Source organism: Fukomys damarensis, unplaced genomic scaffold, assembly GCF_012274545.1.
Source record: "Fukomys damarensis isolate Sample0158 unplaced genomic scaffold, DMR_v1.0_HiC HiC_scaffold_19, whole genome shotgun sequence".
Classification (NCBI taxonomy): Eukaryota; Metazoa; Chordata; class Mammalia; order Rodentia; family Bathyergidae; genus Fukomys; species Fukomys damarensis.
In genome coordinates, this window is record NW_022900931.1 from 57,084,212 (window position 1) to 57,111,065 (window position 26,854).

Here is a 26,854-nt window from a genome sequence, read left to right on the forward strand (position 1 = left end):
TCAACACCCCAAAATGCCCTACACAGTCACAATCACACACCCATTCAGGGGGCACAAACACAGTCACAGTAGTAAAGATACTCAACGCCTGTATACACAACAGTACACACTGTCACATAGTCACAATCTCCCTCCTCTCCAAGGGACACAACAGGGATACACATGCAGTGTTGCGTCAGTCACATGCACATGACAACTGCACGCAGTACCACACACGGCCACAGTGTCACGTAATTCATACAGGCACCCACACCGGTCACAAAGTCACAACTATACTCATATTTCCAGGAACAAGAAGGACAGGCACATATATACAACAGAGGCACACACAGTATCACCTCCACAAGCATCAAACACGGTTTACATAAAACAACCTGACACACACCTTGGAGATAAGTGATTACAACCGCACACTCACAGGCATTCAAACGTAGTCAAGGAGCCACAATCAAAGACACTTTTAGAATCACGCATCCTTGGCCGCTCACGCCAGCTCGCAGGGATTTGAGGCTCGGGACACGCCCCGTCTCCGCCCCGGATTCCCAGACCCCTCACCTTCGGCCTCCACTGGTCGCGTCAGGGTCCTTGTAGAGCAACCGATCTGCCACGACTTCAGGAGATCTGTAACATTGGGCCGCTGTGAAGTCTGGGAAACGTAGTCCAGAGCCACAACAGCCACGGACAAGATGGCGCGTTCTTACCTCTGAGTCTGGGATTGGCCTGTTTTGATACCGCGCCTGGGAGGCCTCAAAAAGGGAGTCCCCACTCCAAACATTCTCTAGTGGGCTCGAGCTCACCTGAGTCCAAGGAAGGAAGGACCACTCATAGTAAGACCCCCAAATTCACCTGAGGAGGCTGCCAAATTTGCGTGGGAGGGGGAGCTAGAACTGTACGCAGTGCCTTAAGGGAAATGTAGTCCAACGCTAGAAAAGCGGCGTTGCTGGTAATCCTGTAGCGGGTAATCAGGTCCCGGCCTAGGCCTGGCTGGTCACGGGGAACGCCCCAGGCCGCATCGCGGAGACTTCTGGGAGTGATCGCTCACCTTCATAGTGCGCAGGCGCAGCGCACGGAGTGGACATTTTGGTCTTTGTCCGCGGGCCTGTACGGCCTCTAGGTCCACGTGGCGCGAAAGTAGGAGGTGGGATCTGGGTGTTTTGGGTCGGTCGGGTCGGGGAGGTTGAAGGGGAGGATTCTTGATCTGTAGGGGAGCGGCGCGCGGGTGGGGAGTGGGTTTAAGAGCGTTTGGCCTACGTATGGGGCGGAGGTGGGGGCCTCGGAGGAGGGTTGAGCGAGAGTGACCCTGACTTTGACCGCAAAGTTTGACCCATTCTTTGGAATTATTGAGCGAATGTGAAACGGTGTAAGATTATGTGTGGTTGCGCCTGAGGAGGAGATGTGGAGACCAATATTGAGGTACCGTGTAACACACGAGCCGCATTTTCCTTGTCGAAAGTGCTGTTAATTATAACGGTGCCATCTTCTAGAGTAATTTACTTGGAAGATCGGAAGGGGAGAAAAGCTAAGTATTGAATAAAAATTTTAAATATTTTTATGTTAAAAACTTCTTTGGTTTTGATTGGGTTAGAATGCAAATCACCCTGATTTAATTATGTTTTATTTTTTAAAAAGATATTTCAAAGATTTTTTTGTTATGGGTTGCCCACTTCCTGTCTTAAACCCTCTGATCTTTTAAATTACTTAAAAAAGGGCTGCTAGGAAAATTCCTGTCGTAAATAATGTTTCTCTTTGAGAAGCAAATCACTAAGCGGAAAGCCCAGCATCAGAGTCAAGGGCTCTAGGTTAGAAATAGTTTTAAAAGAAAAATTTTTTTAAAGAAAATTTGGTTGTTGACAGCGTTTATCTGAGTTAGGACTAAATATTCAAAATCCTTAGTCCAAGTGTTCTTAATATATAAATAATGGAGAGAACTACTTCTATTTGCATGGATGGTTTTTCTAAAGACATCACCTGCAGGCCTGTTTCACAAAGCTTTGCATAATAAAGAGTTAAGTAGTGGTGTACCAAATTAAGATCTACAAATCAATAGCCTCAAATTTACGAACGGGCAGTTAGAAGATGAAATTGGAGAAATACTATTTACAATCGCAATAAAAAATTTAAGAAATGTGCAAAATTATTCGAGAAAAATCTTTAAAATATTAAGTGGTGAAAATGTAAAATCTGAATCCATGGTATATGGATTGTACCAAAGAATGAATTTATTGTGATGCTAATAAAAGAATCGACTAGATTTTGGGGGGACTAGATAAGCTGATTTTATTAACATGGAAAAAAAGACTAGCAGCAATAGCCAGTGTACTTATGAAAAAGCAGTTGGTGGTTACTTTGTGATGTAATCACTGTACTGGGGGCACTGATGCAAGAGGATTGCCCCAAGTTCTAGGAGAGCCTGAGCTACAGAGAGACCCTATCTCAAAAAAACAAAGTAAGTAAATAAATACAGAGCCTCAGAAATAAAAATAGTATTGGTCTTGGCATGAGCAAAGCCTAAGGAGGGAAACTTGATAATATAGTTTCTGTGATAGTTACAGTTGCTTTAACTAAAAACTTAACGCTACAAATATATCTACATTTATATGAAACAGTGTAAGTACAAGATTGCTTATGGTAGTGCGGGGGATTTAGCCCAGTGGCGCCACACCTGCCCTCACAAGCCCCAAGGTCCTGAGTTGGAACCCCAGTACTTTAAAAAAAAAAAAAAAAGATTGCTTATGGTAGCAATATTTGGCATAGAAAAATATTGGAACCTGGGGGTTTGTGGTGCAGACAAGTGTAAGAAAGTACAGAATGTAGACTATACTTTATTTATAGTAAGAAAAAGGGTTATTGGTGAGTGTGGTAGCACACACCTGTCTGGAAGACTGAGGCAAGAGGATTTGAACTCAGCCTGGAAATTTAGCAAGAAATTGTCTCAAAATAAAAGAGGATGGGGGGCCAGGGATTTAGTTCAGTGGCACCATGCCTGCCTCAAAAGCACAAGGTCCCAAGTTCGATCCCTGGTGCCAAAAAAAGAAAAAAGGGAAGAAAAAGAAAAGGCGTTATAGTATCTTTGTTTTGTTTTCATTAACTTAGGAAATACATAAAAATCTTTTTTTCTTTTTACATGGTCTCAATATGTAGTCCAGATTGGCCTTGAACTCTTGATTTCCTGCCTCAGCCTCCTGAGTGCTGGAATTAGAGATTCATCTCACCAAAGAAACCTTTTAAAGTAGCTAGATATCTGTGTTTTGGGAATGGAGGAGTACTGGGAAAGACATTTTTTTTAACTTTATGACTGTAGTACATATTTTACAGTTAATTTTTTAAAAGGAGGAGATAGGGCTGTGTGTAGTGGTGCATGTCTAAAGTCCCAGTACTGGGCAGGCTGAGGCAGGAGTATAGCCAAGCGGTTGAGGCCATCCTGAACTACATAGTGAGATCTTGTCTGAAAAAAACAACAAAAAAAAGGAGATAGGACACAGAGCCATACTTTCTGTGTTAACTCCTTTAAGTGCCACTTTGTATCACAGTGACTTTAAGCAGGTACTTAAATCTTGTGCCTCAGTTTCTTATATAGTAATGTACAGGTAAAAGTATCTTCATTCAAAAAGTGATTGTGTGGATGGAGTTAATGCATATATTGCCTATTTAGTAAATACTTGATAAATACTTGTTTTATAGTACTGGAGTTCAAAACAAGGACCTCCCACATGCTGTGCAAGGCATCTACACCGAGCTACATGCTCATCCCCCAAGCCATTTTAAGCGCTTAGTTGAGTCCATATTAGTAATTCTTTTTTTTTTTTATTAAGTTTATTGGTACATTTTAGGTATACAGTACAATTACATTCATTATTGGGATCTTGTACCTTTACATGACAGGTCTTGGTCATATTAGTATTTCTAATTCAGTTTCAATGATTTTATATTTTTATCTAATTTCTTAGCTCCTTATTGTAGTTTATAATTAAAGTTTTGAAACGAGTTAGTGTCAATACTATCCGCATTAAAGAAAGTGGTTTCAAAATAATATTGTTGGGCCGGGAATTTAGCTCAGTGGTTCTGCCACCTGCCTTGCAAGTGCAAGGTTCTGAATCCCCGGTACCCCCTGCCCAAAATAATATTGTTGATAAACCATAACCATACTATATTGATTTAACATTTTCTTTAATATATATATATATGTTTAGCTTTTTTTGTCCTTCCAGTGCATGTCACTAAAGATATATATCAAAGTTCTCTGTTAAAAAGCCACTTGAAATCCTTTATCTGAGAATTTATGTGACCAAGTTAATAATTTGTTTTCAAGTTAAGGGAGTGCTTCACCCCCTCCCCCTTATTAGGATTGAATCTGAGTTTTGTGCATTGAACTGCATTAGCTGTTTTTTTCTTGCCTGCTTATTTATTTATTTGGTACTGGGATCGAACTCAGGACCTTGCGCTTATGAGGCTGGCAGCGAGGCTGGCAGCGGAACCACTGAGCTAAATCCCCGGCCCAGCTTTTTTATTTTTAGATAAGATCTCACTAAATTGAGTGCAGGTTGGGTTTAAACTTGCAGTTTTCTTGCCTCAGACTTCCAGAGTTAGGGGATTACAGACATATGCCACACCTGACAAGGCACTACTTTTTTTAAAATGAATTTTATTGCTTTTTAAAAAGCAAGTAATGTAAAATCTGTCTCAGAAATACCTCATTCTCCTTCTCGTAATCATTCTTTGTCCAATGTAAGTGTAGTTTATTGGAGTTGTTTCTTGTTTACCATTCAGTTGCTTGGTTGAACACTGGAATATGTTTATTGTTTGTTCCTGTTCCACCCTCTTTACATAAAAGATAATATGTTCACCTTTCTGTACATTTACTTAACATTTATGTCCCAAAGATGTCCCTATTGAGCGCTGTTTTTTGTTTGTTTGTTTGTTTGTTTTTTAGCTACACTGTATGTAAGGAGCCATTGTGTTAGATGTGCTGTAGTCCCCAGTTGAATGGTTGAGGTGTTTCCAGTCTTTTGCTGCCATTAAAAATGCGTGATAGAGTTTCCCCGAAGAGGTCCTGTTAGGTAGCTTCTTGATTCATACAGAAAAGAATTCTAGGATGCCTCAGCAAGAGGCATAGAAAGGTTTTATTCATCATTATTAAAGAAATACACACTCAAATAAAAGTGCTGGCCCTCAAGAGAGGCTCCTATTGGTTTGAAGTTGAGAATATTTCTTTTTAGGGGATGGAAATAATTTATTTATAGAATTGAGGGCTCAATTTGCAGGTGAAATGCCATATTCACTTACAGCAGAAAAATCATTAGCCTAATAATCAGTTGTGTTTTTTAAGATGGGTGATTAAAATTTTTTTTTTCTAAAGACATTCTTTGAATCTGATTCTCTATTGGTTGCTGCCCTTTTACCTTATCAGCTAAATTAATTTATGAATTTAGTAGCATCTTTAAGAGGTGTGATGTGATGGGCCTGAAAAGGGATTGGGGGAAGCCTAGGAAGTAAAGGTAATAGATAATCTTTAGTAATTTTGTGTCTTGAAGTTGTAATATTTTTAAAAGATACTTTGCCTTATCTCCTTTCTCCCTACCTTTATCCTGCTTCATTACTGAATAATTTATCTGTCATTTTGTACTTAAGCAGGAGTACCTCTAAAGTAGATTTCTCCAAGTGGAATTGCCCAGTGGGTAAGTACTTAACACTCCCACTAGCAATGTGCAGTAACTCCTTTTCCCCCATAATTTTAACATCAACATCAGACTGTAGCGTTGAATTTTTTTTTTTTAACCAAAGGCTTAAATAAGAATTGCATGAGTATAGGTTTAATTTACAATGAATGGGCCATATATGTTAATCTGAGAACTGTCTGTTTATATATATCTTTTTCAAGGATTTAGCTCAGTGGTGCTGCACCTGCCTAATAAGCACAAGGTACTGAGTTCGATTGCTGGTACCAAAAACAACATTTATATCCTTTTCACCATTTTTTCAAAGAGTGTCTTCTAAGAATTGTCATATTTAAAAACATAGTTCTTGCTGGGCATGGTGGCGCATGCTTGTAATCCCAGCACTTGGGAGGCTGAGGCAGGAGGATCACTGTGAGTTCTAGAACAGCCTGGGCTACATAGTGAGTTCCAGGTCAGTCTCAACTATACAGTGAGACCCTGTCTCAAAAAACCAAAAAATAAAAATAAAATAAAAACATAGTTCTTGCAGGGGATTTAGCTCAGTGGTGCCAACACCTGCCTTGCAAGTATAAAGTCCTGAGTTTGATCCCCGGTACCAAAAAAAAAAAAATTTTTTTTTTTTCTATGTGAAATGACCTGCAGCCCCAACCCCATCTCCCAGATTTTCGTTTGTGTTTTGACATTGTTTTGACAACTTACAGTAGTTGCTTTCTTTTCTAAACCATTCAGAATCAGGAAGTTTTGTTTTTATATAGTTAGAGTTATTATTCTTTCCATGTATTATCCTAGTCAGAAAACCTTTTCCATTCTACATTTTACCCATGTTTTCAAATTCTTACAAGGCTATCGTTTACATAGGTTTTCTTTTCTTTTTCTCTTCTTTCCTACTTCCTTTTTTTTCTCTCTCCCTTTCCCTCCCACTTATTCATTCATTAGTGCTGTGGATGGAACCTAAGGCCTTGCCCACAGTAGGCAAGTGCTCTCCTACTGTGTTAAATCCTTGGCCTAGGTTTTCATATTTGAATTTATATTTTTGATCCATTTAGAGTTATCCTGGCACATGCCTGTATAGTTCCAGCCTTCAGCAGATTGGTACAGCAGACTGGGAAGATTGTCACGAGTTGGAGTTCTACAGGGGCTACATAGTGAATTTAAAGCCAGCCTGCACTATATAGCAAGACCCTATTTCAAAGAAACAAAAAAAGAATAATCCCTATCAGACCAGGCTTATCTTTTTTTTGTACTCGGGATCGAACTCAGGACCTTGCTTGCTAGGCAGCAGAACCACTGAGCTAAATACCTGGCCCCAGGCTTATCTTTTTCCAGTTGGTTGTGTAGTTCTTCCAACACCATTTTTTTTCTCTTAAATTCTTTTATTGGTACATTTTAGGTATACAGTACATTTACATTCCATCATTGGGAACTTGCAACACCATTTTTTAAAGGTTTTATCTTTATTATTAAGATGCTACTTGCTAAATCCTCACATTTATTTAGCCTGGTTTTGGACTTTATAGTCTTACCTATTTTTCAGCTGGCATTTATATTTTTTATTTTTAAACCTTTATAATTATGTGGTTTTTGTTTAGTTTTGTTTTTTTGGTACCGGGGATTGAACTTGGGACTTTGCGCTTGAGAGGCAGGCAGTGGAACCACTGAGCTAAATCCCTGGCCCTATAATTACGTTTTAATACCTGGTATAGCTGATCTTACTGCTTATACTTTTCGGAGTTTTCTTTGGTTATTCTTGCTTGTTTGCTTTTTTGTACTAGAGATTGAATCCAGAGCTTTCATTCATACTGAGTTATCCATAGACATTTTTATTTTAAACAGTCCCGAAATTGCTCGACCAGGCTGGACTCCAACTTGCTATCTTCCTGCTTCAGCGGCCCAGAATACTGGGATTACAGGTGTGTTCTATCACTCCTGGCTCGCCCGCGCCCTCTCTTTCTCTCTCTCTCTCTCTCTCTCTCTCTCTCTCTCTCTCTCTCTCTCAGTATTTTCTTTCTCCCTCCCTCTCTCTCCCTGTCTCTCTCTCCCTCTCTCCCTCTCCCTCTCTCTCACTTTCTCTCTTTTTCTTTCTTTATTTCTGTTTTTCATTTTTTTGAGAGGGTCTCACTATGTAGTTGAGAGTGACCTGGAACTCACTATGTAGCCTAGGCTGAGAACTCACAGCGATCCTCCTGCCTCAGCCTCCCAAGTGCTGGGATTACAGGTATGCGCCACTGTGCTCGACCTGGCTTTATTTTTCTGTGTAAACTTTAAGATCAGCTTATCTGGTTCCAGAAAACAAAAATTTCCTGTTGAGACTGTGTTAAATTACAAAAATAATTTAGGGGAAGGAAGTCTTTATGATGTTAAACATTCCTTTCTATGTTTTATTTTGAGACAGTGTCTTACTATCTTGTCCAGTAAGTCACTATGTTTGGCCTTGAACTAAAAATCCTCCTTCCTCAGCCTCCCCAGTAGCTAGAATAACATACAAATTTTCTTCTGATTCCTCTGGTTATCTCATTCTCAGATTTCCTTCATACAGATTTTAAATACTTCTCACAAAGCTATTAACTTTATTTTCAGTTTAACTTTGCGTTATTTGAAACTATTATAAATGATAATCGTACAGGGGTTACCAGGCTATTTCTGTGTCCCAGATGCATACCCAGAAGAGATGTTAATCAAGTTGGGGGGGGACCAAAGGCTGTGATATTGCAGTCTTTAAAGAATTAAGTAGAAGCCAGGTGTGGTGGTGCACACCTGTTATCTCAGCAACCAGGAAGCCAAGGAGGAGGATTGCTATTAATTTGAGGCCAGCCTGAATTTAGGTAGTGAGACCCTGTCTCAACTCCCTCTAACAAATCAACTGGAATAAAAATAAGGTGCCAGGTAAGACATCCATTCTTACTCTTATGTTTTCTATCTGCTCCCTCCTTTTAGGCAACCAAATTACTTAATTTGTTTCTCTTTTGTGTTGTTTTCATTCCTTAGAATTTTTGTTTTAAGTTGACTTTGTTACGGTGTTTGTTTTCATCTGCTTTGTGGTGATATTTTTCAAATGAACTTGCTTAACTGTTGGGAAATTATATTGCCCATTTTCACTTTTTTTGTACAGTATCATGAATGACATTATTTGTATTACATTTGTATGAAAATGGTTTTCCTAGATAAGCACCAGGAAAAAAGAGACATGGTAGCATTCTTTGTTTCATACTTTCCCTGCCTGTAGGGGTTCCCGAAAAGGACTTCTTTTGTGACTTGATCTTAATTTTCACCACACTTAGCATCCCGAATGTATATGTTCACTTTTAGAAGTTTCTAACTTTATTTTGGTATCTCTGGGTCTCATTGCCAAGTACTTCTCAAACCACACTTCCTGCTTCCTCCACAGTCCTTTTCTCTTTAATCTAGGTCTGGACTCTGATTTTCATCAGTTCCCGATTTTCTTCCTTTTTTTTGAGACCAGATCTCCCTGTGTAGGTTTGCATTAAATTCATTATGTAGCCCAGGCTGGCCCAGAATTCATGGTGGTCCTCCCCGCTTGGCCTTCCAAATGCTGACATTAGAAGTGTGCATCACCATGCCCCTGTTCCCATTCTGTAAGAAAATATTAGTTATAGATTTCAGAATTCTTAAAGTTCCTAGAACCCTCATCTGCATTTCTACTTCTTCCTCAGGCTTCTGTGCAGCTTTCTGTTTAGGTCTCCTAAGTGAATCTGATTAGATAGTTTGGAATTTTTTCCTATCCATGGTTTTGTTTTTCATTATTAGACTGAATTGCAGTTTGCATAGAGGGAGGGACCCCTCATCCTGAGAATGGGTATTTGCTAATTTTTCTGAGATCTTTTACCTGAAGGACTTCTTGCTATTCCTACTTCACTTTTTTTTATATCTGAGATCAAACTCAGGACCTTATGCTTGTGAGGCAGGTATGGCACTTTTACAGAAGAAATTGGCAAGTGATAATCACATAGAGGCACAGAATGGAAGTAAAATAACAAAAGTTTTATTTGTCTACAAAGGTTGATCCCACATAAAATCAGTGCCTGGATCGATGACCCACTGGGTTACAACTCCTTTTAAAGGGTTTCACAGCCTTGACTTCATTTGGGTGTTTACATTTCATTCTCACAGTTCACATTGCTGATGTACAAATCATGGTTACAAAACATTAACTTTCAACCCAAACATAGTAATTCTTTGTAGTTAGGGGAGTTTATCCTAGCCTATAGGAAGGTGGCGGGTGTTCAGGGTCAAGGAGCAAATGTTAGCAATGGTCCTTTTCATCTTGACACTTATCATGTGGCTCTAGTCTCTTTGGAGCTCAAGATTGTGATGTGCCCTGTTATCTCAAGGTAAAACCAAATGTCTCATGCAGTAATTAATGCTTTCAGTGTCTGTTAGTTCTGAACTAAACAAAACCAACTGCTGTTGGAGACAGCCAAAGCCATCTAGATTGTGACACTTTATAGGTTTTTGCTGTTTATAAAACTACTCTATCAGTGCTGCTGAGCTAAATCTCTGGCCCCCTACTTCACTTTTTTGGTTCGTGCACCACTTGTATTTCATGAGTTTTGGGCCATGTTACATTTAGAGTTAACTTTTTTCCTACTGGTTTCACTAAAGATACACTGTAAATTGTTTGGAGCCCAAACAGAGCACATTCTTTTTATACAATTTATATGGTTTTTAGGAGAAGCATTTTTGACACTTTGAAACTTAACAGCAGCTGTGCTTCTGTGAAGCCTTTCCTGGGTTTCTTGCTGTTGGCATTCGTAGGGTTCTGTCCTTGACTACTTTCTTCACATACTGTATATTCTGTTAGTAGTCACAGTAACATCCTATTTCTTTAGCCACAATGATAATTCTGATAACTGACAAATTTTACTCTTGGCCTATTCTGAACTGCCTGCATGTTTCTTAGAAAGCTGATACTTTCAATGTCCAGAATATCAAATTTTATATCCCTTGTATCAGTTGTCTCCAGCTAACTTATCTTTTCATATTTCCCTCTGTGTACATTATTGTTTTAGTCAAGTTCTGAGCCTTCTGTATTTGCTATACCCAGTTATGAATTTGTGACAAAAAAGTTTCAGAATACATAATAAGTGATGTGTGTATGTGAGTAGTAACTTGTTTTTATGATTTTGTTTTTTTGTTTGACTAATTTATAAAACATTTGGTATGGTACAAGAGAATTTCCATGTACCATTTATTCAAAATCACCAGTCATTTTGCATTTTTGCTTTGTGTTTTTTATTTCTTTTTCTTTAAATACATGAATGTCAAAGTTTTTCCTGAACATTTGAGGCTAAGTCACAGAAAACACTCCCTTTATAAGTACTTCAACATCAGTTTTTTTTTATAAACAAACATTCTATTTCATGTATACAGTATACAGTGATCAAAATCAGAAAATTTGAACAAGTGGATAAACATATATTCAGGAAGTTTTTAATCCTGAAAAATTAACTACACAAGGTAGCCTTGTGACTTCGTTCTAAAAGGTAAGCACTTGTTGGTATAATCAAAGATAAGCAGCATTTGTGCAGGAGTAAGGACAATAGTAAAAATCTGTTTAGGAAGCTGGGTGGAGTATGGTGCTGGAGAAAAATAACCAATCATGTGAGAAATGAGTAGATTTCCTGTGTAAGAAAAATTCTGAAAGCTAATTCTCACTTTTCTTTCCCTATTTCTGGACATATGGAGACTTTAAATAGCTCAGTGAATATGACTTTTAAATTTAGGATTCAAGGGCCGGGGATTTAGCTCAGTGGCATTGGGCCTGCCTCTCAAGCTCAGAGGTCCTAATTTTGATCTTCAGTACTGGAAAAAAATTTTTCTTAGGATTCAAGATATCCTAGGTTCCTAGGCCATGGTAGCCTACACCTGTAATCCTAGCATCTGGAAGGCTGAGGCAGGAGGATCTCCACCAGTTCTAGGCTAGCCGGAACCATGTAGCAGGACCCTGTCTCAAGAAGAAAAGTTCTAGGTCTTTTGTGTACACATTTGTGTGCTTTAATCACAAGGTAAAAAATCATTACTTTTTCTCTTTTCACAGGGCCATTTCCTTGCGCATCTCTGGAAAGTGCACCTTCCTCATCCTTCAGAAGGTTCAGGGGCCCCAGGGCTCATTCTGAATTCTAGAACGGTATTTTGGTCACAGCAGTAATAGTTGGGCGCTGTGTCATTTCCTCCAGTAGCAGGTTTTAAAGAGACTTTGAAAACCTGATATGATCTTCCATTGAAGAAGACAAACTGGATGGTGGAGAGTCTGTCTAGGTGAGTGGCAATCAGACTGGTGGAGATGCTTAATTAACACTGATATCTAAAATGCTTCCGGGGACATTTCCTTATAGGCCCTTGTCTTGGGGTATCACTTGTGAATTTCATAAGTATCCCACCAGTGACAGTTCCAGATGTTTCAGTACATTTTTTCCTTCAGTACTGGATATTGAACCTAGGGAGGGCCAAGCTGTATCTTGCTCTCTTTGCCCTTTCGTTTTTTTGTGTGTTTTAGGGGTGTTTTGGTCTTCTTTTTGGTGGTGGGGGGTCAGAGTCTCCCTGTGCAGTTCTGGCTGGCCTCAGACTCAAGTGATCCTGCCTCAACCTTCTGGGTGCTAGGATTACAGGCGTACACTACCACGCCCAGCTTTTTGCCCTTTGATACAGGGTTTTGCTAATTTTCCCAAATACTGTTGCAAACTTCCCTCTTTCTGCCTTAGCCTCCCAAGTAGCTGGGATTATAGACCTGAACCCAGGCAGTGCTACTGTACATCTTTCATCTGATTTTGAAGGGCTGTGTGTCCTGTGTGTCCCTCTTATCTCTCATCTTGATGTTAGCACTTCACACTTGAGTTTTGCTTCTCTTGTGATGGTTTTCTTTCGGTTTCGTGTCTCCTTATGTGTATAATCTCCTTTCCTTGTCCATTATCTTTTTTAGGTCTTAAATCTACCTATCATCTAATATTTAGGTTCCTATTTATTACTTGGTATTTTGTCTCATTCTTTCAGTGGTTAAGTGCCTCATAATTATATTTTGTATTTGTCTTCCTACCCTCCTCTTTCATAGATCAGCCTGCCACTCTTCATTTGCCTCCAGTACCTCTTTTCATTGCTGCCTTTCTGCCGCTTTTCGTGACTGTGTATGTTAGGAAAAAACAAAGGTATGAGCACGCCAGTGAGGACCAGTTTATTTAGAACAAACCTGAGAGGAACCGTCCTGCCACTTAGACTAGACCAGGCTATAAGGTCTTTTATAGGGTCATGAGAATAAAGGGGGGCTGTGAAAGGGGGTCAAAAGGGACTTCAAGGGGGAAAGCCAGGGACAAAGCTTGAGAAAGTGCAAGGAGTAGTGGTTTCCTGTCAGAGAAGGGCAGAATGATAGGAGGTTTAGCAATATCTTTAGCAGTTGTAAAAACAGGATGGAACGAGGCTTAAAGTCTCTGGTCAGCCTATGATGGTGGCAGTTGGACTCCTTCAGTATATATGAGTGTTTCTTATTTAGTACATGAACTGAGACATTTTTGAATATCAAGATACAGAGCAAAAAGTCTCTTAATAGCTCTGACCCTTTTACTTCTTTCTAAAGATAGTCACTTCTAAGAGTGTCTCACATATCCGTCTTTAGGTCCTCTGTGAATAAACCAAGTATATACTGTGTATCTTTGTCACAAATATACTGTATCTATACAGTATCTATACTTTGTCATGTAAATAGTGGTATGGTACATATCCTGTTGTGTATGTAATTTCCTTATAATTCTCTGTCAACACATGATTAAACTTGTCTCTGGGTTTTTTGTTTGTTTGTTTGTTTTGTTTTGTTTTGTTTTTTTTCTTGTACCAGGGATTGAACTTGGGTCAAGCTAAATCCCCGGCCCTAAACTTATCTCTTAATTAATGGACATTTAGGTTATTTCTGGGTTTGTGCAATTGAAGACATAAATGTGAAAACTTGTTTATATGGACTTGCAGAGATACACAGACAAGACTACATGATAATTTACTCTTAAGTGAAAATGTGATTGAAATAGGCACATTTGTCTCAAAAGTTGGGCTGGGGATTTAGCTCAGTGGTTCCCCCACCTGCCTTGCACGCACAAGGTCCCAAGTTCAATTCCTGGTACCAAAAACAAAACAAAACAAAACAAAAAAGTAACTAATTTACATTTCTACCACGAGGCAGTTACTGAATGTTAGGAATTACTATTTCATATACTAATGAAATGTCAGTGATCAAGACATTCAAAATTTTTCTCCTAGAAGCTGTGTTACAGTTGGGGAAGACAGATTGAATAATAAGTAACAAACATGTTCCATCACGTGGGAACAAGTGCTATTGAAAAAAACAAAGAATAACTGTTGAAGTGAGGGCTCTTTGGACATGTAACTTATTTATTTGTTTAATTTTGCTTTTTTTTCCCTCAAATTCTTTTATTGGTACATTTTAGGTATACAGTACATTCATCATTGGGAACTTGTCCCTTTATGTGATGTATCTTGGTTCTTAATTTTTTCCCCCTTTTTCTTGCCCTCCCTTCAACCTCTCTACCTCTCCCTATTTATTTATTTTTTTTCAGCTTTAATTGAGTTTATTGGTACATTTTAGGGATACAGTACAGTTACATTCATTGTTGGGATCTTGTACCTCTACGTGACAAGTCTTGGTTCTCATTTTTCCCCTCGTACCCCTCCCTATTTGCAAAGGCTTTGTTTCCATTTATTTTTTATTGGAGATGTAATTTAATTTTAGTTTTTTGTTGGGGGCCAGTGCTGGGAATTGAACCCAGGGCCTTGATCATGCTTTACCACTGAGCTACACCCTCCAGCCTATCAGGTTATGATTTAAAGTAAGTTGGTCAAGGAAAGGTCTCACTGAGAAAGTGATATTTGAGAAAAGATCTGGAGTATGAGGGTGACAAATGCAATATTTGAGGAAGACTACCCAGAAAGAATAAGAAGTATTAAAAACCCTAATATAGCAGCTTGCTCTCATGTTCAAGGAATAGTGATCAAGGAATAGTGGGCTGACACATAGTGAACAAAAGGGAATCAAGACTAGGTTTGGTTAAGTCACAGGCCAAATTATTGGCTTTGGCCTTTATTCTGATTTGGAAGACCATTGGGAATAATTGGTCTCATATAGAGAATAACATCCAGTTTCACTTGCTGTGGTTTCAGTTAACCAGTCAACTATGGTCTGAATATACAGTATTAATAAAAAATTTCAGTTATAAGCTATTCATAAATTTGATTGTTCCTGTACTGCGATGTGAACCATTTCTTTGTTCATTGTGTCCATGCTATGTACACACCGCCTTTTGGCAACTCAGAGAGAGAGTCCACATTCACAGAAAACTGCTGGGTGTGGTGATGTATACCTGTAATCCTAACATGGAGGAGGCTGAGGCAGGATGATCACTGTAACCTCAGGGCCAGCCTGGACTGCATAGTGAGTTCAAGAATACCCTGATGGCCAGGGATTTAGCTCCCTGCCTTTCAAGTACAAAGTCCCGAGTTCAATCCTCAATACAAAAAAAAAAAAAAAAAAAAAAAACCACACACACACACACAAAAAAAAAACACCATCCTGAACTACATGAGACTTTGTCTTGACCCCCCCGACTTCCATATTCATAAAACATTCATTAGTGTATAATTGTTTTTATTTTGTTTCTAACTTACTAGGCATAATTCATAAATTAAACTGTCATAGGTACAGTATGTATGTATGTATATGAAAAAAACAATATTATGGGATTTGGTACTATTTGTGCTTTCACGCATCTACTAGGAGTCTTGCAACTTGTCTCCTGAGGAAAAAGAGACTACTACAATATCCTTCCCAAATTAGAAACTTTGCCAGGTGTGGTGGATTACATGTAATCCCACCATTCAGGAGGCTGAGGCAGGAGGATCACCCTAAATTCGAAGCCAGCCCAAACTACATAAATGAGATTGTCTGAAAGAAAAAAAATACAAATTTTATAACTTTGTTTCCAGGCACAGAGATCACATAAACCAGTTTTATATTGTGTCTAGCTTACTCTAGGTTACTACTTTTCTCATCATCCTATGATATTGTCAGTCAAACCTTTAAAAAGATTTTAGTCTACTCAAAAGAATATATGGATATAAATATGAACAAATTTCCTTTCCTCTATAAAAATCCCCCTGCCTTTGTTTTTTTGGGGGGGTCTGATACTGGCGATTGAACCCACGGCTTTCTTTCTCTTGAACTACATCTCCACCTTTGGACAGGAACTTGCCAAATTGCTCGAGCTGGGCTCAAACTTGGGATCCTTCTGGCTCAGCCTCCCAGAGTGCTGGGGATTACAGATGTGCACCTAATAATTGCCTTTGATTATGAAGTGCTCTAATTAATCCAGGTCTTGCTGATCATTTAAATTTGAATTCAATTTTCATTAAAATGTTTTTGTTAATTCTGCCTTTTTTGATAAGCCTCCTGGTTGTTCATACTACAGGTTTTATTTTACCCATCTTTATATTTGTCTAGAATCTATACTATAACCTTTTGAAGGGGGGAAGTTTTAAGTTTTGTTCTTATAGGAAGTTTTTGAGTACACATGAGGTGCTATTCATCTGTGAATTACTGTTGTAGGAAGATTGTTACTTAGTTCTCCCCACCCCCTTTTTTTTTCTAGTACTAGGCATTGAACACAAGGCCTCACACAGGCTAAATAAGCACTCTACTGCTGAGCTCCATTCCAGCCCTTTAAAGATTTTGAAATAGAGGGCTGGGGATTTGGCTCAGTGGTTCCACTGCCTGCCTCGCAAGCATAAAGGCCTGAGTTCAATCCCTGGTACCAAAAAAAAAAATTTTTTTTTTTTTTTTTGGAGATAGAGTCTTGCTACACTGCCCAGGCTGGCCTAGAACTTGGGATAATCCTGCCTCAGCCACCAGGTGCTGGGATTACAGAATGTGTTGCTCTACCTTGCTTTTTTTTCAGTGTTCAGTCAAGATTCAGAGTTTGCATTTGGTTTTTGTCTTTTCTTGAATCTAAACTTTGTACTCCCTCCTTCCTCACCTCCCCTCACACCATTCTTCTCTCCTTGATAATTGCCCCCAGGATGTTTTAGTCATAACAGTCAGCTGTTAGTCATTCAAAAATAGAAAAGAGAGAACCATTGGTGCAATCCAGAATTATAGGTTACAGTTTGGATGTTAAAAGACTTTACTACATACAGATTTGGGTTTTAAAACATTTCAGGTAAACACTTTAGAAAAAGTGAACATGATTGTGAATAGAAATTAAGAGAAAGGGCTTTACAAGAGACTCAGAGGTTTTTTGTTTGTTTGTTTTGGTAGCAGGGAGTAAACTCAGGACAGAGAGAGGGAGGGAGGGAGAGAGACATTCTTGGAACTCCTAGGAGGCTCTGTAAATCCTACAAATGTTAAAAAATAGGGGATCAGGCTAGGCACACTTAAAGGACATGAGGAACATGACATGCAAATTCATAGATTATATACTTTACATGCTTGGGAGGCTTTTGTGCCTGTATATTTGTTTTACCTTCTGAGAATTATTTTCCTCCAGATAACATAAGGGTCATTTTTTTTCATTCCGAGGTAATTCCTAATTACACATCACCCTATCTAAAATTGAAACTATTACATTTTTTCCATAGCACTTAGACTTAATATCAAACCATCTGCTTATCTTTTGTCTATTAAAATGGAAGCTTGAAGGGGCCAGGGATTTAGTTCAGTGGTTCCTGCCTTGCAAGTACAAGGTCCGGAGTGTGATCCCGGGTACCTGCCCCAAAAAATGTAAGCTTGATGAGGGCAGGGGATTTTGCCATGTTATTTAATACTATTTGTTCCTAAAGTATAGACTTGTACTGTGCACATACTAAGGAAGCAAAAAAGTATTTGTTCAGTTGATCCTGAGAAATACTTTGAGCATCTATTCTCAAACTGTTTGGTCTCTGGTTTTTTTTTTTTAAGAGCTTTATTGGGATTTAGTATAACAAAAAGTACCTGTTAAAGTATACAATTTGTTGGTTTTTAGGACTTTCACAAAGTTACTGCAGCCTTTACCACTATCTAGATCATTTCAGCCCCACAAAAAGAAACCCTGTACTCATTAGAAGTCAAATAATGGGTGTGTGTGTATGTGTGTGTACATTTGTTTTGTTTTTTGAGATAAGAGTTTCTGTGTAGTGCAGGCTGGCCTCAAACTCATGGTAATCTTACTGCCTTAGCCTCCCAGACGCTGGGAATAGGTGTGTACCAACATGCCTGGCAGAAGTTTGTTTATTTTTGAAAGTTGATTATCCCAAAGATTTTTGGTTTGTAGGGAATATGATAATATTTATTATATTTCAAAGTAAAACTATGATATTTTAAAATATTGATTTACCTAAAATATTATCAGATGTAAACATAACATTTCTAAATTAAAGTAAGAACCCTCAACAATTAAAAAAAAAGAACATGAGAAGAGTGAAATTGTTTTGCAGATTTTTTAGTTTGTTTGTTTATTTATTTATGGTACCTGGGATCAAACTTGGGTCCTTGTGCTTGCGAGGCAGGTGCCGGAACCACTGAGCTAAGTCCCCGACCCTCACGATCTTGTTTAATAGAAGACAGCTGGACTCTTTCTCAGTACCAGGGATTGTACTCAGGACCTTGTGTTTGTGAGACAGGTGGTGGTGCCACTGAGCTATATCCTGGGCCCCCCAAACAGCTGGCATCTTATTTACTGTAATGATGTCATTTTGATAGAATTATATAGAAAACACCTGGATTCACATACTCCTTGCTTTTCTATGTAGATATGGAAAGGAAAAGTGTTAGGGATTTGTCATGATATAGAGGGTTGGACTCTGGACTTTGCACTGAGTAACATCCTTAGCCTTTTTTCTTTTTTAAATAAGATATCACTTAAGTTGCTAAATTACCCAGGCTGGGTTTGAATTTGTGATCCTCCTGCCTCAGCCCCTCAAGGTGCTAGGATTATAGGCATGTGCCACCACATCTAGTTGGGAGAAATATTTAAATAGCCTTTTCAAATGATTATAAATATTCTTCTTTTGGTACTGTAATGAGAGAGGGAGGGAGGGAGAAGAGAAGAGAGAGAAATTGGGGGGTGCTAGAGTCGGGTAATGTAAAAAAATTTTCCCATTTCTGCATAGCCTTAATTACTAATAATACTTTTTCTTGGGCTTCTTACCCACAAGATCCTGTTAATATTCTTTTTTGTAGGGGGCGGGTACCAGGGATCAAACTTGGGCCCTTGCACTTGTGAGGCAGGTGGCGAAACCACTGAGCCAAATCCGCAGCCCAACTCTTTCACTGGTAAAATATCTTCTCCTAATTTTGTGACTGGTATTAGGTTTTGTTTTGGAGAAATGGACTCCCTATGTAATCCAGGCTAACATTGTAACTTGCTGTGTCATTTAGGCTGGCCTTGCACTTAAGATCCTCTTGAGTGCTAGAATTATGGGCATGTAACTACCATGCCTGGCCACCTCCTTTGCTTCCTCCTCTTCTCCCTTCTCCCTTCTCTCTCCACCTCTTTCCCCCTCCCCCCTCGCTTTCTCCCTCCATCTGTCATTCTCCATGTCTGTCTGTCTGTCTGCCCGTTCCCCCCCACCCACTGAAGATTGAGCCCACAGTCTTTGCAAAGAGCTGCATTTGAACACGGGTCCTTAACGCTTGCAAGGCAGGCCACCGAACCACTGAGCTAAATCCCTGGCCCCTGCAGCTCTTTTTTTATTATGAGACAATGTCTTGCTAACTTGCCCAGGCTGGGCTCAAATGTGCCATCTTCCTGCCTCAGCCTTCCCCAATGCTGGGAGTATGAGCATGAGCCACCATGCCCAACTTTTTCTTTATTTTGATCTGCCTTCCAATTTTAGTGGAGTTCCTCAAATGTATGTGGAATATTTGCCGCACTGTCATATTTCAAAATGGCTCACCAAAGATGGTTATTCACTCTTAACCTGGAAAGCTTCAGTGGATGAAAGTAAAATGTCTTACGGACCAATGGTCCCCTCCGTGAATAACAGTTATACTGCCTTAACTCTAGTGAACTCACCCATGGTCTTCTGTTTTGGCCAGTGAAAAGTTTTTTTTGCAGTGGGGACAGGGTCTCACTATGTAGTTGAGACTGATCTGGAACTCACTATGTGAGACCAGCCTAGGCTGATCTCGAACTCACAGCGATACTCCTGCCTCAGCCTCCCAAGTGCTGGGATTATTGGTATGTGCCACCACACCTGGCTTGGCCAGTGAAATTTAAGTACAAGTAATGCATCTTGGAGGAGCATCCTAGGTTTATCATAGGCTTTCTTCAGAAAAAGATTCTTAGGCTGGGAATTTAGCTCAGTGGTTCTGCCACCTGCCTCACAAGCACAAGGACCCAAGATTGATCCCAGTACCAAAAACAAAAACAGAAAAGGACCTTTTATACCCTGCTCATGGGTATGTGTACCTCATGAGCACATTTTTGGGGGCCTTCACTACAAAATGGTGCTGAAGGTTTAACCATGTTTAGAAGTAGATAATCCCATTGATTTCAGTATAGCCTCTCTGGCTATCCTGAGTATGAAGATTCGTGGCATGAATAAGGTTAAATTTTGTGACAAAGAGTATGTTATGATCTGGGTGCATTTCACCCAACCTTACTGGTGCTACTTCATATGAAGTAGAGTCAACTCTTATCTTTTTGATTGGGAGGATATGAATTCAGTTGTTCCTTACATCATTTTTCTAGTTATTACCTGCAGTCCTTATTTTGAGATAGTTGATTCCCTTCATTTTTTTCTGATTTTTTTTTTTTTTTAAATGAATCGGCTGGGTTGCCAGTGGTATCTTTTAGAGTCTTAACATGAACTTCAAATAATGTTCTACTGTACATTGAAAATGTAGTTTGTTTCTGTTATTGAAACATTGGTGTGTAGTGATCTTTCTGGTATGTTTTTCTTTGTGAGTTTGTCCTTTTTTTTTTTTTTTTTTTTTTGGTATCATGGATCAAACTTGGTACCTTGCACTTATGAGGCAGGTGGTGGAACCAATGAGCTAAATCCCTGGCCCAAGTTATTCTTTTTAATGAGGCTTGGGTGGATACTAGGATTGAACCCAGGGCCTTTACACTGAGCTACATCTCCTGCCATTCATTCATTTATTTGTAGTGCTAGGGATTCAACCCAGAACCTTCATACTGTACATCTCCAGCCCTTTTATATTTTTTATTTTGAGACAACTAAGATACTGAATTTCCCAGGCTGTTTTTAAACTCCGTGATCTCAAAGAGCTGGGATTGCAGGCATGTACCACCATGCCTGGCTTTTTATTTTGAGACAGGGTTTCACTAATAGTTCAGATTGGCCTTGAACTCAGTAAGTATCCCAGGCTGGCCTTAAACTAGTAGGTTGGGCTTGGCCTCGTGAGTGTTGGGATTATAGGCCTGCACCACCATGTCTGGCCTGAGCTCAAATTTAAGATCCTCCTGCATCAGCCACCCAGAGTGCTAAGATTATAGGTGTGTGCCACCAAAGCCAGGTATGGACTTTCTCATTTGTAATCGTAATCTAAGCTGTATAGATGCACAAGTGTTAATTTTTTACCCCAAATTCCTCTACAAGAGTTTTCTTCTCAAAATGTAGTTGGTGTGCTTGCTTTGGGAGCACGTATACATACTAAAATGTAGTTGGCAATAGCAGTCGTATCTAAAATCTGAAACTTTATTTCAAATAATGGGGAAATTTACAGATAATAGTAATGATAACCTAAAGGTAATATTTACTATGTGCTGCATACAGTTTTGAGCACTTTGTACATTAATTCCTTTAAATGATGATTCTTTGTACTCTATTTTAGAATAAACCTGAGAAGATAATGACCAGATGAGAAACATCAAGACTTTGGAGGCAAGTTGTATCCATCTCCAATAAATACTGACTGGGCAAAAAAATAGTGAACATAAGAAAATTAGAAAAACCCTTTTCTCACAGATCTTATTTCTCTTAGGGCAACACATTTTTGAAATTTTCACTTCAGAAAACAGTTTAGGCTTAATTATGAGGGAGGTTGTGTAGAAAAGAGTCATCAGCTTTATTAATTTGAAAATCGTCTACCAGAGCTAACTCCTTGTAGTAATAGCCTCTTGTAAATCAGTGTGGAAATGCTTTTGTACCCTGTTTGATAGCAGAGTATTCCCCACTGGAGAAAAACTGTATGAATTTACTGAATGTAGGCAAACATTTGTTCACCTGTGTTGTCCCATTGAACTAAGAAGTCATGCTGAAGAGACACCCTGTGCTTCTAAGGAATATTACAAAGCCATTAGCTAGATGACGGATCTCATTGAGCAACAGAAAATTCATACTGGAGAGATACCAGAGAACATAGTATAACCTCATTGAATATTAGCAGTTTTTCCTGGAGAGAGCTTTGTGCTACGTGTGATAAAATTGTCCTTAAACTTTATTCCTTATTCTGCATTTGAGAGGTCATACACAGAGAAGCCTTATAAATGTAAGAAATGTGGAAATACCTTCAGCCAAAAGTAAATCCTAATTCATCAAAAAGTTCATACTGGAGAGAAATCTTGTGAATGTGGGCAAGCTTCCATTCCGATGTCACACCTCAGCCAGCAGAGAAATTGTAGTGGGGGAAACCCCTTTGCCTGTAAGGTATGTGGGAAAATCTTCAGCCACAAATCCAATCTCACTGAGCATGAGCTTTTTCATACAAGAGAGAAACCTTTTGAATGTAATGAATGTGGGAAAGCCTTTAGCCAAAAGCAGTATGTCATTAAACATCAGAACACCCATACTGGAGAGAAGCTTTTTGAATGTAATGATTGTGGAAAATCCTTTAGCCAGAAGGAAAACCTCCTTACCCATCAGAAGATTCACACTGGAGAGAAACCTTTTGAGTGCAAAGATTGTGGGAAAGCTTTTATTCAGAAGTCAAACCTCATCAGACACCAGAGAACTCACACGGGAGAGAAGCCCTTCATATGTAAGCAGTGTGGGAAAACATTTAGTGGCAAATCAAATCTTACTGAGCATGAGAAAATTCATATTGGAGAGAAACCCTTTAAATGTAATGAATGTGGAACAGCTTTTGGCCAGAAGAAGTACCTCATTAAGCATCAAAACATTCACACTGGAGAGAAACCTTATGAATGTAATGAATGTGGAAAAGCCTTCTCTCAGCGAACATCACTTATTGTGCATGTGAGAATTCATTCAGGTGATAAACCTTATGAATGCAATGTATGTGGAAAAGCCTTCTCTCAGAGTTCATCTCTCACTGTGCATGTGAGAAGCCATACAGGTGAGAAGCCCTATGGTTGTAACGAATGTGGGAAAGCTTTCTCACAGTTCTCAACCCTAGCCCTGCATTTGAGAATACACACAGGTAAGAAGCCTTATCAATGTAGTGAATGTGGGAAAGCTTTCAGTCAGAAGTCACACCACATTAGACACCAGAAAATTCATACTCATTAAAAAACGTGAATATCATCAAAATGGGAAAATGCACCAGGAATTTGTATCTCACAGTACACCTGAAATATTCTGAAGCAAAGCATTGCAGGTGAGAACTTCAATAAATGCTAAAACTTACAGGACACCAACTAGTTCATACTGAAGAAAAAGACATTTGTATGATGAAAAGACTCCCTGACTGAGTAAACTATAGCAGAGGTAATATTAACTTTAGATGCATTTCCCTAAAATTGGGAACAGAAAATAGAGGCCTGTTGCTGCACTCACATAAGTCTGGAGTTCTTCACCAATATAAGAAAAGGTATAAGTATCAGAAAGAATCAAGAGATATATGATCATTACAGATAAGCCTTTGTGACAGCAGTTCAGTAGAGCAGAAGATTCCAGAAAGACCTATGCATTTCATTTCGAATTTGGAATATGAAAGGGGTGGCATTCAGAGGTGAAGAAATAAGACTTTTAAAAATTATTTGGAGGTAATTTATTCTCCGAGGGTGAAGAGTGGACCATGGATTACACCGAATAGTAAAACCCACAGGAGTTGAAGGAAGAATTATAAAAAACCAGTATACAAAATATGGTTAAGACCTTGTGAGTAGGAAAACATTCCTTGTAACAAATTCAGAAATACATGTAGTTTTACTTGTATGTATGCTCAGGAAATACATAGTAGCCAGATATTGGAAACAATTTAAATGTCCATCTGGAACAAAATGGAGAGTTCTTACAGGATACTACACATCTGTAAAAAGGCAGCAGATGAGAGCCATGTGTTAATGGAAATATCTTTAAAAAATGTTGAGAGGGAAAAAGTTGCAGAATTATGCTTGTACAATGACTTTTTGTAAATTTGAGTTATAAAAGTTTCCTTGATGAAGTTCAATACTTTATATTGCTCATGCATAAACATACATATGTAAATGTTTTGAAATCAGTCGGAAGGATACAGACCAAACTTGATGGTGGCCTGTGAAGAGTGGAGAAGGGAAGGGAAGGGAAGGGAAGGGAAGGGGTGGGGAAAAAAAAAGAGGGTCTTAATCTTTTTATATAAATATCCATTTCTCTTAACTGCAAGTAAATATATGAAGATACTAATTCTACATTGTGGTATATGGATATCTTGTCTTATTTTTTGTACTTTTCTGTATTTTTAAAGTTTCACAAAATTAAAAGGATGGGGTGATGATGGGAATTCTGTACCTGTAGAAGTCACATTATAATGAATTAATTCCCAGTCAAATACTAAACTTTTTATAGAAATGATTTCTGAAATTTTATCAATAATGAGTGGATGGACTTACTCTATGTAATATGAAATTATCTATTTTATTAAAATTTAAAATGACACCATACTCCAAATTTGTTTTGCTTTGACAGGTTATGGTGTGTGCTATATTGTCTATGTCTTCACATTTTTTTAATATTTTTACAGAATACCATTTGGGCTTACAAATTCATTTTTTACATTTTTGGTATTGTACATGCTAGGCAAGTGCCCCACCACTGGCTATATCCAAAGCTCTTTTATATTTTTATTTTTGAGACAGATGGACTAGGTTGCCCTGGCTGGACTTGTACTTGTGCAGGGTTTTTGTTTTTTTTGTTTTTTCCCTTTTTCTTTCTTTGTACACAAGGATCAAATTCAGGACCTTGGGCTTGAGAGACAGGGCGAGTGGCACCACTGTGCTGATTCCCCAAGCCCTGGCCTTGTACTTATTATCCTCCTGCTTTGCCTCCTGGGTGTGGCGATTACAGGCATGCACCACTGTACCTGGATAATTTTTAAAGAACTTTTCATTAAGGATATTATTAAATAAGGATTGATTTAGGGCTGGGGATTTAGCTCAGTGATTCTGGCACCTGCCTTTCAAGCACAAGGACCCAAGTTCGATCACTGGTACCAAAAAAATAATAATAATAAAGATTGATTTGGGGGATGTTAGTTTTACTGTCTTGTAAGTTGAATTCAAACATTTTTTGCTATTTTTATTTTTCAAAAGAACACTTAAATTTTAGTTTAGTGCCTTTGATGCATATGCCTAGATCTCAGTCTTTGTATTTTTGAGGTAGGGGCTCACTAGTCCAGGTGGGCCTTGAATTTGCAAGCCTCCTGTGCTGTGAATAGACATGCTGTGCTGTAACTAGCACACCCATTTTAAATTCCAATTTTAACCCGTGTAATATTATCCCTCTCATTGCCTCAACAGACAAAACTTTGTTTTATGGAGGGTGGGGTGGGTTGGCAATGAAAAAAGTGCCTCTGACCCAGACAGTTCTGTTGTGTAAACTAATCTTTGAGTATATATAAAAAAAAAAAAAAAAAAAGAAAAACTGATAATTTTACTGGAGTTTTTAAGTACTAGTAAAAGTGAATATGACTGCATTGAGGTTGATTCTGAAATCTTCAAAAATTAAATTCATTAGGTAATGCAATTATAGTATCTTATCCTTTTTGAAGGAATGACTACAAATTAAGACCTATCTATCTAGATGAATTCTTGTCACCCCACCACCACCACTGGGGTTTGAATCCAGGGCTTTGCACTGAGGTACAGCCCCAATTTTACTTATTTATTTTTATGAAACATAAACTTCCTGGCTCATCTCGGAATGCTGAGTTTGTAGGTATGCGCCACCCAGACATTTGTCCTTTATAATCCTTTTTCTCTGCATGATGTGGAAAGACATGCATGTGCGTGCACACACACACGTGTGCATATATATATACGTGGCTCTTAAACTTTAGTATACATTGGAATCACCTAGAGGGATTGTGCAGTAATGGGTGTAACTTGTTTCTGATCCATTGAGTCAAGAATATTGGGATTGTGCATTTCTAATTTCCAAGGGACTGCTGTTCTGCCAGGGACCCACTTTGAAAACTATTGATCTAACTAACCATTGTAGTATACATCCAGATATTTTCCCATTTTATATCTAGAAAGTAAGAGGTAACAAACTACAACTTAGATAGTTAACACTAAAGCATATTACAATGTAACCATTTCAGCAATAGTTGGGAATGCTCTTACCTGCAGATTAGTACATGAGTCTCAATATAATGCTGCCCTCTTGAAATCAGTGTTCTAGTGTGTCAGAAAATGGTTAAATTTTCGTTTTTTTGGATAAATGTTATGAAAGAAAACAAGTGGACTATGATTTAAAAGGTTGTTGTGAAGAACCTGTTTTTTAAAATTAGTGTGCTGGAAACAGTTACTTCCCAGTTTATTTTTTTGAGTTTTGCTAAATTGCCTAGGTTTGATTTGTGCTTTCAATCTTCCCTGGATTACAGGAATGTGCCACTATGGCGGCTTTGGTGGTTATTTATTTATTTGAGACAATGTTGATAATGTAATTCAGGCTGGCTTTGAACTTACAGCAACCCTCTTGCCTTAGTCTCCTGAATGGTAGAATTATAGACTAGCCATAGGCCATTATATCTGCAGGCTACCTAGACACAGATTTTATTCTTTTGGGGTTTTTTTTGTTTTTGTTTTTGACAGGGTCTCGCTATGTAGTTCAGGCTAGTTTTGTACTCACAGTGTAGTCCAGGCAGGCCTCAAACTCAAGGCAGTCCTGCCTCAGCCTCTCGAATGCTGGGATTACAGGTGTGCATCACCACACTCTGCCTGACAGATCTTTTTCTTTTTTCTTCCTTCCTTTCCTTTTTTTTTTTTTTTTTTTTTTTTTTCTATGGG

At 38.7% G+C, this 26,854-nt stretch overlaps 2 protein-coding genes across 5 annotated transcripts in view; one reads left to right on the forward strand and one right to left on the reverse strand.

Moving 5' to 3' along the window:
* Window positions 1–26,854, reverse strand: part of LOC104867533 (zinc finger protein 425) — a 71,712-nt gene that overhangs the window by 17,905 nt on the left and 26,953 nt on the right. Inside the window, exons 6-8 of the mRNA XM_033765984.1 lie at window positions 1,252–1,329; window positions 1,043–1,198; window positions 556–697 (exon numbers count right to left, since the gene is read on the reverse strand). Of these exons, the coding sequence (XP_033621875.1) occupies window positions 556–697; window positions 1,043–1,198; window positions 1,252–1,329 (376 nt within the window). The remainder of the gene's footprint in view (window positions 1–555; window positions 698–1,042; window positions 1,199–1,251; window positions 1,330–26,854) is intronic.
* Znf146 (zinc finger protein 146) lies at window positions 896–23,480 on the forward strand. 4 transcript variants are annotated; one of them, XM_010631894.3, is made up of 5 exons: window positions 896–1,138; window positions 5,632–5,675; window positions 11,731–11,951; window positions 12,742–12,835; window positions 21,520–23,480. In XM_010631894.3, the coding sequence occupies exon 5, from the start codon at window positions 22,278–22,280 to the stop codon at window positions 23,154–23,156; it is 879 nt and encodes a 292-aa protein (XP_010630196.1). In that variant the 5' UTR covers window positions 896–1,138; window positions 5,632–5,675; window positions 11,731–11,951; window positions 12,742–12,835; window positions 21,520–22,277; the 3' UTR covers window positions 23,157–23,480. The 4 variants fall into 4 exon arrangements, with proteins under 4 accessions (XP_010630196.1, XP_010630193.1, XP_010630195.1 ...); XM_010631891.3 differs by lacking the exon at window positions 12,742–12,835; XM_010631893.3 differs by lacking the exons at window positions 5,632–5,675; window positions 12,742–12,835.

Excerpts from the sequence above, each read along its gene's own strand:
- Znf146 (XM_010631894.3), top strand. The coding sequence starts at position 22,278 with ATGTCACACCTCAGCCAGCAGAGAAATTGTAGTGGGGGAAACCCCTTT.